General features: G+C 44.7%; 1 protein-coding gene across 3 annotated transcripts in view; it reads left to right on the forward strand.

The window, feature by feature from the left end:
* Nucleotides 1-16,065, forward strand: part of STRIP2 (striatin interacting protein 2) — a 46,018-nt gene that overhangs the window by 1,931 nt on the left and 28,022 nt on the right. For 2 of the 3 annotated variants that reach the window (XM_060415118.1, XM_012177459.4), the window contains exons 2-13: nucleotides 3,161-3,230; nucleotides 6,558-6,632; nucleotides 7,687-7,821; nucleotides 9,124-9,244; nucleotides 10,208-10,276; nucleotides 10,473-10,579; nucleotides 11,279-11,406; nucleotides 12,291-12,494; nucleotides 13,721-13,956; nucleotides 14,209-14,274; nucleotides 14,955-15,018; nucleotides 15,811-15,882. In XM_060415118.1, coding sequence (XP_060271101.1) covers nucleotides 3,161-3,230; nucleotides 6,558-6,632; nucleotides 7,687-7,821; nucleotides 9,124-9,244; nucleotides 10,208-10,276; nucleotides 10,473-10,579; nucleotides 11,279-11,406; nucleotides 12,291-12,494; nucleotides 13,721-13,956; nucleotides 14,209-14,274; nucleotides 14,955-15,018; nucleotides 15,811-15,882 — 1,347 coding nt within the window. Of the gene's footprint in view, nucleotides 1-3,160; nucleotides 3,231-6,557; nucleotides 6,633-7,686; nucleotides 7,822-9,123; nucleotides 9,245-10,207; nucleotides 10,277-10,467; nucleotides 10,580-11,278; nucleotides 11,407-12,290; nucleotides 12,495-13,720; nucleotides 13,957-14,208; nucleotides 14,275-14,954; nucleotides 15,019-15,810; nucleotides 15,883-16,065 lie in introns of all 3 variants that reach the window. The other variant, XM_060415119.1, reaches the window with a different exon arrangement.

Consider the following 16,065-nt stretch of genomic DNA (forward strand, 5'->3'; position numbering starts at 1 on the left):
TTCCCTACTGATCAAGTCTTCCTTCTGGAAAAGGCTCTGGTGGTACTTTTGCCGGGGAGTTCCGTTTCCAGAGCCTCAGCTTTCCACCTGCACTGCCGTTTACCTCCTGATTGTCTGCAGATGCACTTTTCATGTGGCGGTCAATAACTGTAGTGATCCTCTCCCTCCTAGCTCATTGCCTGCCCAAAGGCTGGCTGGAAATATGAGCTTTCCTTCACCTCTCGCTGTAGCAGGAGAGCCGCACTTACCTGTCAGTATATCCCCTGTCGCTACAAAACCTGGGTACCACACTCTGCTTGACTCTCAGAAAGATGACCATCTGCTTCTCCTTCCTTCCCTCCTTTCGCATATCTGTGGAAGACAGTTTTGGGGGAGATGATTTTCTTTCCTCTCTAGAGCTTTAAGAATTACCTGAAGAGAATTACTGTTGGCACAAGAGAGCCTCGTACATCACTGTGTTTATAGGCGCACTGTTGACCTACCCTGTCCCAGTGGCTTAGTGTATAGATATCCTAACCTTAAAAGGAAGCTAGAGAATGATTGTTTGCTTCATAAAAAGATTCTTAACCTAACCAAAGGATTCACTTCAGGCCTTTTACAACCAGATTCCTTGGTTTAATTGGGTCCCAAAGACCTTGACAAAGTTTAACTGATTTGTAGCAAAATGAGGAAAATTCAAGACACTGAAGTAAGTTTTCCATAAAATGTAATTCAATACATTAAATTTAAAGATGTGTGTAATTTAAAATGATGTTTTTTCCAAACTGTAGGGAATAACCTGTGAGTTGAGACCAATTTTTTTTTTTAGGAAATAAATAGGAAATAGTAATGTATCACATATAGTAGTGGTAAATATTTTGTTAATCTTTTGTTCCAGTTTTGTGTGTGTTGAGACATGATGTAAAATTTACTTATGCTTTGACTTACAGTCAAAAAAGCTTGAAAAACACTGCTTTTAATGACTCATGCTGATATTTTGACCTTTCCATTTGGGGGGTATTAAACAGTTTTTTAAAAAATACGTATGTGTATTTTAAGAGATTTTTTAAAGTTTCTGCTTAGCAAAATAAAACATCAAAATCTTATGTCATTCCCCACTGTCTACCATTTTTTTTCTTATTGGTCTCTATAATACAGAAGTTTGGAACTCTTTGCTATAGCAGATTTAAACACAAATCGCCTTGTTGGAAGTATAAGTTGACAAATCGGTTTTGGAAAACAACTTGACATGTACAAAGAACCATATAAATAGTAAGACGGTGTGATGCATTAATTCCCTTTATAAGAATCTATCCTTAGAGAAGATCATAAATATGAAAAAATGTATACATGTATTACAGCCACATGTAAAGAAAAAATAAAAACAAATGTTCAACAATAGAGAATTGATTAAGTAAGCCAGTAGACATTTGTGCACTTAACTGCATATTATTTATTTTTAATTCTTTTTTATTTTTAGCCATGCCATGTGGCTTGCAGGATCTCAGTTCAGACCTGACCAGGAATTGAACCTGGATGATGACAATGAAAGTGCTGAATCCTAACCACTAGGCTATCAGGGAACTCTTCACTTTGCTGTTTAAAGGGAAAATTATAATAATATGAGAAAAATGCCTTTATAATATTAAAATTGTAAGCAGAATAAGTAAAATTCTAAGTAGAGTAACCATCTATATAGTGCTACCAAGTGCTGGCTGGTGTGCTAAATGCTTTTCCTGTATTAATTCATTTTAGTTCTTACAATGACACTATGAATTATCCTTGTTTTACAGATGAGAAAACGGAATGTCATTTTCCAACAATTGCCTGATACCAATTCAGTTCTGACAGTACCTGTAGTTGGCATAGAGCCCACAAGTTAAGGGTCAGATGCTAGCCACAGTGGGATCCCCAAACTACCTGCACTTCTGCTTGGCCAACTACAAATTCAGGTGTCACCGTGACTGTCCCTCTCGGGTTGCTAAAGCAGCTCACAGAACTCAGAAAAGTGCTGTGTTTATGCCTCCAATTGTATTATAAAGGGTACAACTCAGGAACAATGTAATGAAGAGAGGCATAGGACAAGGTGTGGTGGAGTGGTACAGAATTTCCATGCCCTCTCTGGTGCATTACCCTCCTAGCACACTGGTGTGCCCAAACCACATTGTTTCAGGGTTTTTATATGGAGTTTGGTTACCTAGCCCTGGTTAGTTAAGCCATTGGCCACTTGATGAAACTCAGTCTCCAGTCTTTTCCCCTCTTTGGAGCCCCTTTTTTGAAACTCTCACTGCGAGTCACCTTGTTAGTATAAACTCAAGTATGGTTGACAGGGATGAATAATAGGCACTCCCATCACTCAGAAAATTCCAAAGGTTTTAGGAGCTCTGTACCAGGGAGTAGGATGAGGGGGCAAAGATCAAGGATATCTTTTATACCGCACTGAGGCACAAAGAGCTTAAGTAACTTGTTCAAGATCACATAATGTATAACAGAGTATGTGACAAGAGGTGAAATTCAACATTTTAAAAATTCATGTTTGTTAATATATTGGTAGGCAATACCCTGAAATGTTTACTGAGATTAGGAGGGAGGATTATATTAAAAATACTTTTTAAATGGGATTATAGATTTATACATACGTCATAGGCAATCTATCCTTTAATACAGTTTGAAGTAGAAATGCTACCTTATTTGAGAATCCTAAAACCGCAGAATATTGGAGCTGAAGTACCTCTTTTTATAGATGAGGAACTGTGATCCATAGAATGATCTCAAAATCATACAGTGGGTTAATGACAGAGAGCTGAAGTCAGAATCCAGTTTACCTCTTTGGTTTTCATCTGTCTTGTCTTTCTAGAGATCAGCTAGATGTTCTTCAGTTCTGTTTATGTAGATCAGATACGGCACAGATTGTAGCTTTCATATTTGTTCATGATCCTGGGCCTTTGCCCAGAGTTTCTGATTCTGTATAGGAATCTTCAGCCCAACCCTGCACTGAGCTTCTAGCTTTGGCTTGAGGTGGGGGGGTGGTATTTCCTGGCTGAAAGGCCCAGATGGAACTCTTCTAGTTGTCTTCTTGATCTAACCTTGACCTCCAAGAGAGGAAGAAGATGAAATGAGGGTATAAGCTCCTTTTGGTCAACCCTTTTCCCAAGTTACCGCAAAGATTTCTCCATTACAGGGCTCTGTGGACTGCCCCACCCTGGAATTTGAGTATGGAGACGCAGATGGGCACGCAGCAGAGTTGTCAGGTAGGAGGTAGATGGGTCTCTGTAGAGTGGAGGGGTGGCCAGGAGGAGAGCAAAGATGCCTGTGACGTCCCTTGGCAGCTTGTCTGTTCTCAGCAAGTGACTATGGAACAAAGTCTGTTCTCCACATTCCCATTTCTCTCCAGCCTCCAGTGGTAAATCTCTCTTTGTTTGCTTTCACATTTCTTCCTGTGAATGCTTCTTGGCTGTGTATGGTATCCTGCATTCTTCATTCTATCACTCTTTTTCGCTCACCCTTCTTTATTTTGTTTGGGTGCACTTTCAAATCTGTTTTCTCTCCACTGTCTCCACATTGCTCCTTTCTTTGTCTTCCTGTGTTCACCCCATCTTTGTGTGCCCCCTTCTTTCTGCCACCCTCTCCATTTCTTTCCCATTCCATCTCTTTGTCCTTTTCTACCTCCATCTTGCCCCCTTCCTCTAATACCTGCCTCTTACTAAGGTCTCAGCAATGTCTAAAGAAAATCTCTATAGACAACTGGCCAGCTGAGCAAGGCTGGACATATCACCTGTATCCATCACAGTGGAGTTCTGTTTCAATGTTTCTGAGCTGGAGTTAAGTGATCACATTCTTCTTTCAATGCTGGGCTGCTTCTTTCTGCCTGGATTTTTAGCTTAAGCTAAACATGATCTCCCTGCAGTAAGGGCCTCCATGTTACATGTGCTATACATGCCAGTGATTAATAAACAAGCTTTGGGTAGAAATGGTGTGAATGTTAAATATTCTGTCACATGGAAGTGACACTTTAAGACATGCTTTTTCAGAGAAAAGAGACACTTACAAAAAGTTCTTGTGAATAAGAATAGGGAACAAATTTTGTGATGAGTGACAGAAATAGAGCTAAGTTTAATAACCAACATCAAAGGATTAGAATCCAGAATATGAATACACAGAGAGAGAAATCCAATAGAGACAATAGATAAATGGTCAAAGAATATGAATAGGAATTCACAGAATAGAAAACCATATGGTCAATAAATATATGAAAAGATATTCAATTAATTATTAGGCAATAGGGAGAAGCAAAATGATGAGGTATTATTCAGCAATCATCAGGGACTTCCCTGGTGATTCCCTGCTGGTCCAGTGACTAAGACTCTGAGTTCCCAATGCAGGGGATACAGGTTTACTCCCTGGTCAGGGAATTAGATCCCACATGCCACAGCTAAGACTTGGCACGGCAAAAAAAAAAAAAAAATCAGATGCAAAATTTAAAAGTCTGGGGATGGTGAGGGTGCAGAGAAGTGAGTACTTTTTATACATTTTATACATTGCTTGGCATGCAGGAACAGAGTATAAAATTGGAAAGCAGTTTTGGTCATATCTAGCAAAGTTGAATTCATACATATTATGACCCAACAACTCTGGTACACTTTAAAAGAAACTCTTAAGCCCAAGAAAACACTTAAAAGATGTTTATTGTCATCATTGGGAACAACTGAAAAAAACTTAGGGGACTAGGTAAACTGTAGTATATCAATATATTAGCTACTGTATAGTCATTAAAATAATTGATCTGTATTAGTATGCTTCAGTGTCAATAAATATTAGAAATATGTTGAGGGGTAGAAGAAACAGTGACAAAATAATTTATACATGCATCCAGAAAACTGCTTAAATACCTAATGCTGATTCATGTTGATATATGGCAAAAACCATCACAATATTATAAAGTAATTATCCTCTAACTTAAAGCATTGTTATGAGAGTAAACAACTAGAAACAAGGGGGAAAAAACTGCTTAAACACACAAGTCTAAAGATGTTTCTAGATGTCTGCTTGCACACTTGATTGAGAACCGTGTCAGTTAAATGAATGGATCTGTTCATCACACTGCTTTTCATGTAAAATCTTGAAAAACTTAATAAAAAATGCTCCTAAGGAAAAATAAAAACACTCCTAAGTAAAAATAATTCATACAATATGATACCATTTGGATAAAAGCTTTAAAAAAAGAATAATATCATGTGTGGTTGACAGGCATGTACACATATACTAAAAGTATAAAAATAGGCATGTGAAGCATACACACCAGTTTCATCATAGTGGTTATCTCTAGAGAGGGAAATAAGACCAGGGAGGAAGAAGGGGCTTTAGATGTCTGAAACAGATATGACAAGTTTTAACACTTGTTTAATCTGAAGAGATAAACACAGTGTCTTTTATGCATTCTATATTTACCTGTAGAGTATCAAAGTTCATGATCTAAAATTTAAAAATAAGACAAAAGCAAAGGTCAGCACCTAAGAGCCTTTCTCCCTTTTTTGAGTTGGTTTGTGCCCTACTCTTAAAAAATATAAATCTACACTACTCACTAATGACTGAAGAATTTCACAATCAGAGCTGAGATTTGCTTCTGGTCACTCTAGGACTCTGGAACTCAGAATGCAAAAGCCCTGGCTCCCAGACAAGGTATTTCTTGACCAGTAAGACAGCCGGCTGGAACATAAGTGAATGTCTCTTGCTTTGTGAATTATCTGTGACCTAGTTAAATTTCCAGCCAGGATCTTAGGGAACAGTTTTGAGGAAGCATCTCTTGACCTACTGACTACTTCTTCATCCCCTGTAAGACAAGAGTACTGATGAAGTATTCTGATGTGAGCATGTATAGGTGTGAAAGAGTGTTTTTTTTTCTCAAAAGCTCTCTGTATTTTGTATTGAGAGGCTATTGCCAGCAAAGATTTTCACTAGATTTTCCTGGGCACAGGCGGCCCTTTGACAATCAAAGCTGCTTGTACATGGTTTGATGCTGTTTCTGCCCAGGTGGCCGTGGGCGGGAATGTAAACTTCTATACCTTTCGAGGAAGCTCCACAGGGAGAGAATGAACTGGCTCCAACCCCAAAGAGCCCTCTAATATTTACATCCTCTCCAGCCCTCACCCTGGCTCCTTGAATGGCACAAGGATCTGGCATCTAAATTTCAGGAGTTGTATTGTCCGCTTTTTCCCTAGAGACAAGATAGTTCCAGTCTAGCTTGACAAGCAGAAAAGGATGCAGCCCTAAGAAACAGGAATGATGACATTAAACCTTCTCTGTCCCAGCCCTCCTCCTGGCCCTCAACAAATGTCGAAGGCTGCCTTCTCTGCCGTAGCAGCCAGCTGGCAGGAGGAGGACAGGTTTGATGCTTTAATCACCCAGGGACACAAGTGGCTATTTTTAACCTCCGAAAAGGAGGAAGTTGGCTCTGGATTGAATTGGACACAGGAACGTGTTGGAAGCTTTAGCTCTTTCATGCCACTGTCTCCATCCCAGGCCCCTTCTGTGAAGATCTGCTAAATGTTTATGATTCTGTCCTCTCTTTCCTGCCACAGAATTGTACAGCTACACCGAAAACCCAGAATTTACCACTAACAGGAGGTGCTTTGAAGAGGATTTCAAGACCCAAGGTGATCCCAGATCCTTATTCATTGAGATCTGCTTTTTCTGTGATATCCCAGGCTGATCTAGAAAAAGCCTAAAATAAAGTATGATCCTTCCTCCTCTTCACAGCCACGTAATTTCTCTATTCCTTCTTGCATATGGGTTTTCTGTATCAAGTAGAGAAGTCACAGAGTGGAAGTAAGAGAAGCCTGATCTGGGGCCTTTCCTGATGTCAAAGGAGTGAGGAGATGTTGCTGGACTGCTGTCCTGTTACCTAGTAACCCTGTGCCCGGCCTGGCCTTTGACCTTACTGTTCAACCCATCTCCACTCTGCCTCACTCCCGATACCATCAGGAGTAATAATTTCATGTGCCCACACTGTGACCCACTCAGACTAGTAACCCTGTGCCCAGCCTGGCCTTTGACCTTAGTGTTCAACCCATCTCCACTCTGCCTCACTCCCGATACCATCAGGAGTAACAATTTCAGTGCCCACACTGTGACCGACTCAGACCTCCATTTCCTTACTTGGTCAGTGTCAATTCAGTGTTCAGCTCAGCACATGTGTGGTGAGTATACAGTTTGTGCCAGAGATGCAGGAGGCAAGGGTAGAGGTAAATTTACAGTATCTTCAAAGAAATTATAGTTAGATAGCCGAGGGGAAATGTGTACGTCATGAAACTAGCTGAGGCCAAGAGGAAAATGAGTAGTGTCATTAGAGAAGTAAAAAGTATCATGGGCAAAGCTTCTGGCTGGAGCATTAGTGGAAAAGAGGTGATTTTGTACTGAACTTGTAACGATGTATAGGAATTGGATATGTAGGGAGACAGAGGGAAGTCCCTGAGGAAAGACAGAAAGATAGAGGGGGTGTGGAGGAAGACGAGGCTATAGAGTGGGTTCAGGCAAGAACATTTGGTTGCTTACTTTTCCCATTCCTTATTCTTTGTCAGCTCAGTAAAGCTTTTGAAGAGAAGAATTTGTTGGTGGGGGCTGGCATCAGAGGTGCATACATTCTCAGAAGCCTTTCCAAGAAGGGGAGGCAACAGCTGACACTGCATCTCTATGTCCTCCTGTCCCCAGTGCAGGGTGAGGAGTGGCTGGAGTTGGAGGAAGATGCCCAGAAGGCCTATGTGATGGGACTCCTAGACCGGCTGGAGGTGGTCAGTAGGGAACGGAGACTGAAGGTGGCCCGAGCTGTTCTCTACCTGGCCCAAGGTGAGCAGCCACCTTTGCCAACTTGAGAGGGGTGGAGACTGGGGAGAGAGATGGTGTTATCAGGGCTAGGATGACGCAAGTCATGCTGGGAAAGCCAGGTCCCTGCCTTTCAAGGACAATCGTGTCGTGTACTAGGAGTAGCCTTGTACTTACGTGAAGGGGAGATAGTGGTAGATCCTGCTCTGGATCCCTCGGAATCAACCTTTATCTTTCCAGGAGTGCCAGGATTTCTTACAGGGTTCTTTTTTTCCTTAACCTGGGCTGTAATTGTTTATAGAGAGGGTCACTGTGACCAGAGCTGACAGTGTACCACCACTAGCTGAGCTTTCTTTCTCCAGGTTTGGCCTGGCTCTGACAGGGGATGCAAGGGGGGATGCCACCAATTTACATTGTTTCTCACTGGCGTTTACATGGTCCAAGCCAGCACAACAGGAGAGGATGCTGTGAGTGATTTGTCACTGAGATGACCAGAGCTCGGTGAGATTAACTGATGAAAGCGTCCCAGAAGGCACCTGTGAGCCAGGTGCTGGAAAGAGAAATGAAATAGCTTAGCTGAAGTAGTAAAAGAAAGCCCTGAGATCATAAATAACAGGGCTGCTGGCAGAACCAATTAGTTAGAAGCTTAAAAAAAAAAAAACTAAAAAAAATCATAAATGGAGAGGAAAGAAAGGTATCTGGGGAAGGAAAAACTGTAGCAAACAAGGCAGTGCCCAGCCCTGTCTCTTGGGTCTGGTGCCTTGGCCAAGTTCCAGCTGCCAGTCCCTTCATCTTTTTGCTTGAGGGCTTTCTGTGCAGCCCACAGAAGTACTGGGGGACTCATGTACTCCCCTTATACAGTGCATTCCTCAGCACCTGCCAGGAGTTAGTGGGTGAACTGCCTCAGCCCTCTTGGGTGGGATAATTCCAAGTTGTTTGTTTTATACTGTTCTCCAGAGCTTCTCCTCACTTGGAATTGAGTTCTTGGCTGCCTTCTCTTCCCTATGTCACTTCCCCACTTCTCTACTGATAATTCCTGGGATCAACTCCCAAATAAACTACTTGCACTTGAATCCTTGTCTCTGGACTTCCTTCTCATGGAACTCACTTAAGACTGCCCACCTATGAGCACATTGGACCTCACCCTGCAGACTGCTTCTCTCACCTGCCTCATTCTGGGAAGTTCTGGGCAGCTCCTGCCCTACCTTTGTCCACCTAGTTGTTGGGTAGAGTGATAGAAGATAGTCTTAAGATCATGGGGCAAGGTGGAAAGAACCAGGATAACCCCCTCCCCCTCAACCTCTGTGGCCCTGTCTGGTCCTTTAGGCACTTTTGGGGAATGTGACTCAGAGGTCGATGTGCTCCACTGGTCCAGGTACAACTGCTTCCTGCTCTATCAGATGGGGACCTTCTCAGCCTTCCTGGAGCTACTCCACATGGAAATCGAGTGAGAAGCCTTCGGGGAGGGCTGGCCACCCCTTTCCTTGAAGGTTGCCCCATGTCCTCAGCTGGTTCCCTCACTGTAGAGCCTTTTTTCACATTTCAGTCCAGAGCCCACTGATAGTTCCCCTCCACCAGCCCTGCGCTCTGATAGTCTGTCCTCCTCCCTGAGGTTGGGCTCAGCAGCAGCTTCTACCCCATGTACAGCTTCAGCGCTGGGCTTCAGGGGCCTGTCCTGTGTTGCTTTTTCATTCAGACACCTCAGCTCAGCCTCCCTCTGGAATCCATGAAGAAAACTGTTCTCCCTGAGAACATGACATAGAGGGATGGGACCAGTTCCCATGGCTGTGCCCAGTTCTTTCCCCCATGGTTATAGCTTCAAAGGTGGCCTTATCTACTGCTCCCGCTCTAGTGACCCCCTCATGTTGACTCCCTGGTGGCTCAGACAGTTAAAAAAAAAAAATCCACCTACAATGCAGGAGACCCAGGTTAGATCCTTGGGTAAGGAAGATCCCCTGAAAAAGAAATGGCAACCCACTCCAGTATTCTTGCCTGGGAAATCTCATGGACAGAGGAGTCTGGTGGTCTACAGTCCATTGGGTCGCAGAGTCAGACATGACTGAGCCACTAAGACTTCATATTGTCTCACCCTATCACTCAGATGTTTTAGATGGTGTTAATTCTGTTTATTATTCACCAAGCATTGTTTTGTGTATAGCACAGTGCTAGACACGGTGGGGATTTTAAGACAAGTGAATATCATAGACCCTACCCTTTCTTGTCTTCACTGTAGATAAGGATTTGCTGAGATAGCAGGAAGAATTCTATGGGCTCCTCTACCTTAAACCAATTTCTTTAGCTACATGGACAGGGAATGGCAGGTACTCATGTTTGTGCATGTGGTAAGAGTGGAATACAGGGAGTAAAGAGGCCTAATGAGTTCCTGTTTTCTCCCTCGTCCCTGTGGCAGCAACAGCCAGGCCTGTAGTAGTGCTCTTCGGAAGCCAGCCATCTCCATTGCTGACAGCACAGAACTCAGGTGAGTAGGGCTGCCCACGGGATTGGAACAGGGGTCATTAGCAATGAGTAACCTTTGCCCAGATTTCAGATGCTCCCAGACTGCTAGACGTTCCTAATTCTGCTGGACTGGGCCCCCACAGAAACCACGCCTGAGGTCTCAGACAACAGATTGGTAACTGCCATGGGAACCTCTTGTGACCCTTCTGTAACCTCAGGGTGCTGCTGAATGTCCTGTACCTAATGGTGGAAAATATCCGCCTGGAGCGAGAGACAGACTCCTGTGGGTGGAGGACAGCCCGGGAGACCTTCCGCACCGAATTGAGTAAGAAGTGGCATGCAAGGAGCCTAGGGCGGACGGGAAGCATAGCATCTGCTCAAGAGGGACAGACAAGTTTTCTTTTGTCGTCGTCTTCTTTTAAGAATTAACATCCCCTCTTTGAGGACAGAGATTCTATGTGGCAGGCATGACGGCCTGGCATGAATGCCCCTCTCTGAGTGGAGCTAGGCCCACTCATATATCTTCTCTGTATTTTGGTTTTCTTTATTCCTATAAGTGGGAAGTCATCCCTCTCCCCTTCCATCACAAATCCCACATGAAAAAATGAGGTGCCTTACCTTGAAAATATAAGTTGGTGTTGCCCTCAGTCAGGGATGAGATATGAAGGCCTTTGAGATTTTTAAAAATACATTTGTTGATGTGGGAAAGTGAATTGTGACCTACAAAATGTTTGAGTTCCTCAGCCAGAAAGCATCTTTATTACTGTTAACTTCTAGTTTGACATCCACCCCCAGACATTTTACCTCCATGACCTCTCTTATCCTGCCCTTGGTGTGGCTGCGGGGGGTGGGGTGGGGGGGTTCCCCAAAGAGGCTCTCTAAGCCTCCTTCTAAGAACCAAGTCCTCAAATTCTTTGCAAGGAGGTGAGTGCCTTCCTCAGTGTGTCCAGAAGCAGAGTTACAGGAACTGGGTTTCAGCGGCTTCATCTTCATTTTCTCGCTTGCCTCTCTCCATACCTCCCAGGCTTCTCCACGCACAATCAGGAGCCTTTTGCCCTTCTGCTTTTCTCTATGGTCACCAAGTTCTGCAGTGGCCTGGCTCCCCACTTCCCCATAAAGAAGGTCCTGCTTCTGCTCTGGAAAGTAGTCATGGTGAGTGGCTGATTCTCTCCCTCTCCCGTCTCATCAGATAGGCAGTGCCTTCTGCCACCACAGTTTTTTCTGGTCTGATTCCAGGAGGCTGGAGCTAAGCAGAATAACAGGGCAGCTGTTAGCCAGTGGACAGGCAATAGGGCTGTCCTGGAGAAATCAGAGGTTCTGTTTCGGGGCAGGTCACCTTTTTCTTTTGGACTGATGGGAGATGCCACTTTTTGAGGTAGGGTGTTATTGCACCTCTTCCTGATAGAGCTAATGTTTCGTGGAAAGGACACTGGCTGAGAGGTGGGAGATCTGACCTCTGTTGATACTGAGGAACCTTGGGCGATGCTCTGTGTCTCGGTTTCTCTAGCTGTAAAATAGAGGGTTTATTGCCTGCTCTCTGTTCAGATAGAGGATTTGCTTTCATAAAACAAAGTCCTTGTAAGTGTATGGTTGCAGTTTTGTTACTAATTATTCAACCCGATTCTTCCTCTTTGGCTCCCTCCCCACAGAACTGGCTGAACAACCTACCCCCTAGGGCAGGCCTTGAGTGACTTTAGGGGTGTATAGTATCTAAATGTATTCCTTGAAAGAGGGTACATTTTCCTGTTTTTATCCCCCAGTGGAGGCCTTCAGTAGTCCCTTTCCTAATTTCTGGGGATCCAGCCCTGGGTCAGTAAATAGTACTTTATCCTGACCCCTCAGCTCTAAGGGATAGTGGCCACCTCTGAGACTGGGCCCAGTTACCACATTCTTTTTGCCTTCTGTTGTATTACTTCCTAATTAAGGAGGGGGTCTCGGGGACTGGAGGTTGTGACTATTCTCTCCATCCACACTTCCCTGACCTTGCCTTCTGACTTCTTCCTCTCTTTTCTGCCCCTTTCCTGTTCAAATCTCAGTTTACCCTCGGTGGATTTGAGCATCTGCAGGCTCTCAAAGTACAGAAGCGGGCGGAACTGGGCCTTCCTCCACTGGCGGAGGACAGTATCCAGGTGGTGAAGAGCATGCGGGCTGCCTCCCCGCCCTCCTACACCCTCGACCTGGGGGAGTCTCAGCTGGCACCTCCACCCTCCAAACTGCGAGGCCGCCATGGTTCTCGAAGGGTATGGACTAAAGCAGACAGTGGTGTTGTGACACCAGCTGGCCAAAAATCGAGATTCTAAGCAGCTCTGGATATGTTAGGAAAGAACAGCAAATGACTCTGCTGTCCTACCCCTGACCAGCCCTGTGACCAACCTGAAATCTTGGAGACTATACTTTGGCTTCTGTCCCCAAGCCCTGATGGGGTCCTGGCTGTCAAGATGTCATACTGTGATATCACTTCATAGATCCACGTCTTACTAAGGATCATTGACCTAGACCTCAGTGCCTGGAGTTCCCTAGTGTGCCAAACAACAGTTGGGGTAAAATCTTGGCCATAGGTACCTGGTAGAGGCACTTTGTCATTTTCTTCTCAGTAAGAAGTTTTACTCTGAGCCCGCCGTGCTCTTCTCTGGCCGTGAAACGAGAGGCTTACATTTAAAGATGACTGGTTAGGGGTCTAGATAGTCTGCGTCCCTAGAAAGGTCACAGGTACAACTTGCGCTGAGACCTGACTATACTCCCAAGAACTCGCCTGCCTGATATAACTGACGTCACCAACTACAGGTGACGGGTCCGGACAGTCACACTCAGTAATCTAGTCTACATTATCTGCAGTGTGATATTTTTTTAACCTTTATTTTTTGTTTGACAAAATAATGCTTACTCATTATAGAAAATTTAGAACAAATATAAAAGTGTGGAAAGGGAGAGAAAAAAAAGTCACCCACAATCTTAACAACCAGAAGCAGTCACTGTTAACTTTTTGGCCTATTTCTGCCCAGTCTTTTTTGTCTTTCTGTGACAAGATTTAAAATTCCAAACTCGATTCCCTCTGCCTAGCAGCAAGCTCCCATTCTCCTCTTCCTCAGTCAGCCAGCTGGTGTATGCTCACAGAAGGCAAATTAATTGAATGTTCACCTAAGTGGAGCATAATTAGGAAGGAAAGTGCAGGCAAAAAAAAGCATCAGTGTTTTCTGAAACCTAAGTGTGACTTTGGGATTATCTGTGCTCTGTCTCCCAGCCATAGATGTGGTTGCTTGAGAGAGCTGCTTGTCCTGGAATTGGGCCTGGTGGGGACAGTAGGGTTGAGATGGGAAGAAAAAGTTCTCACTAGGGGTGGGTTCTTACTCCATGTTCCCTGAAGTCAGCAGCCTGGGGGTAGTGGGTAGTCTCAGACAAGGATGCCCAGACTGAGATTTCTGGACACCTTCCCTCTCTCCTTCTACCCACCCTCCTCGCCCCCCAGCAACTCCTTACTAAGCAGGACAGCTTGGACATCTACAATGAAAGAGATCTCTTTAAGACTGAAGAACCAGCCACAGAGGAGGAAGAGGAATCTGCCAGCGATGGAGAACGCACTTTGGATGGAGAGTTAGACCTGCTAGAGCAGGACCCTCTAGTACCCCCTCCACCCTCACAGGCACCCCTCTCTGCTGAGCGTGTGGCCTTTCCCAAGGGCCTACCTTGGACCCCAAAGGTCAGGTAGGCTTGATAACACCAGAACCCTGGGCTTTGGGGTTCCAGTCACTGGAGGCTGAGGGTGGAGTGGTCTGTGTATTCAAGGCTCAGTAAGCTGGGCTGTGAGTTGGAACTCCTGGGTGGGGAGTTCCCTTTATTGGCTTCCCTTGCTGTTCCAGTTTTCCATCTGGAGGGGTGGGAGCCCAGTAAGGTTCTCTCTCTCAAGGTTTGCTATTCTTCCCTTCTCTGGGATTTGTCTGTCCACCATCCTCTCAGACAGAAGGACATTGAGCACTTCTTGGAGATGAGTAGGAACAAGTTCATCGGATTCACTCTGGGGCAGTAAGTGACTGGATGGTCAGAATTGGCTATATAGAGGGGTTCTTGGGGGGCAGAGGAGTGGGTGGCTTGGAATGAGAGATGTTGCCTAATCATGGTGATACAACCCAGAGCCTTGGGCAGCTCCCAGTGACTGCTTTGGGTTCTTGCCATCTAGTTTTTTCCTTCCAGTTTCCTAGAACTTTTATGTTCTCAGCCAGGTATAGGATATAGGATGTTGATCAAGTCATTTCCCTATGGGAATCAGTTTCCTCATCAGAGTGTTATGAGATGATCCCTACAGGCTCTTTTCCTAGAGAATTCTGTGAAGAAGCAACATGGTGGGAACAGATCCAGTCTTTCCCCATTTCCCTACCCTTGTGAATCCCCACCGGTCACTGCAAAACCTCAGAAGCTATTCTTCCTGCTGTTTTGCTGTCAAAAGTGTTGTTGGGCAACGTGCCCTTTAAAATAGGAACCTACTCCCAGACAAAGTGAGTCCCCACTAGACTATACAGAAATCCTAAGTTACAGAGGCTCTTCTCTGTACCGTTGTTCTTTTTGTGTCCTGAAGCAATGAGGGACCTGATAACTTGCAGAGAAAGATCCAGGCGACCAGATGGTGAAAGTGGCCTGGTCCACATGACTCCAGGAGTATCGGTAGTTCTCTGTACTTCTGACCTTTATATATCTTGTGTTCACAGGGATACAGATACTTTGGTTGGATTACCCAGGCCCATCCACGAGAGTGTGAAGACCCTCAAGCAGGTAAGTAGGTTGGGCTGTCAGTCTTCAGAGATAGGGACCCATCAATACAAATTGAATGACCCCCAGTAGGGTCCTGGGTCCTGGGTGGGGCTCTTCCACTAGCCATGTTCTAAACCTGTTATTCTGTATTTCCTCTGCAAGGGTTTTGGCCAAACAGATTTTAAAAAGTCAGGTCTCTACCTACCTATCCAGTGTCCTACATTTAGATGGATGAAAAAGTTATCCCTTCTTCTCTCATTGCTTTTCCCTCCTCCCACCCTCCTCTCCCTCTTCCCACTTATCACTTCCTTTCCTCTCACTTCTCACTCCTTAGAGGCTCAGTAGCTTCCGCAGGCCCAGGATCAAGTAGCAGTCTGCTTTGTATCCAGAGAGTGTGTGAGGATGAGTAAGAGTAGTCTATTCCCTGCTTGAGCCCAGCCTCACCTTGTCGTCATCACTCCGTTCACACATGCACACACATACAGGTATCTGCAGCAGAGCTCTCAGAGCAGTGGCCCTAGGCCTGGGCTTCATCTTTTCTTCCCCTTGCACTTTGGTTGAAGGTAGATGCTAAGGTATTTGCTGCCTAGCCAATGTGGAAATATGAGATAAATGAAAATACTGTATTAGAGAACTTTGCTGATGTTCATAATGCAGAGGTGAGTAAGACTCCTGCCTTCAAAGAGTACATGGTTTATTTGAGGTGACAGACCCATAAATAGGGCACTTCCTCGTCATTGGGGAGGTTAAGCAAGAGGCTGGTACACATGTGATCAAGGCCCTCAGCCCCTTGTTGACATCTTGTGTTCCCAGCACAAGTACGTCTCCATCGCAGATGTTCAGATCAAGAATGAGGAGGAGCTGGAGAAGTGCCCCATGTCTTTGGTGAGTCCAGGGAAAGCCTGCACAGGGGGAAGTCTCTGCAGTGCTGTCAGAGAACTTGTATGCTTGCTGTGGGACTCTTACTGCACGCTAGGCAAGCACAGTCTCTACTTTCACAATAAAGTTGGAGAAAAACAATAGTAATTAAGAAACAAAGATTTTCAGAGAATGGTAGATACAGTTAAG

This window comes from Ovis aries, chromosome 4 (genome assembly GCF_016772045.2).
Source record: "Ovis aries strain OAR_USU_Benz2616 breed Rambouillet chromosome 4, ARS-UI_Ramb_v3.0, whole genome shotgun sequence".
In the NCBI taxonomy this organism is placed as follows: domain Eukaryota; kingdom Metazoa; phylum Chordata; class Mammalia; order Artiodactyla; family Bovidae; genus Ovis; species Ovis aries.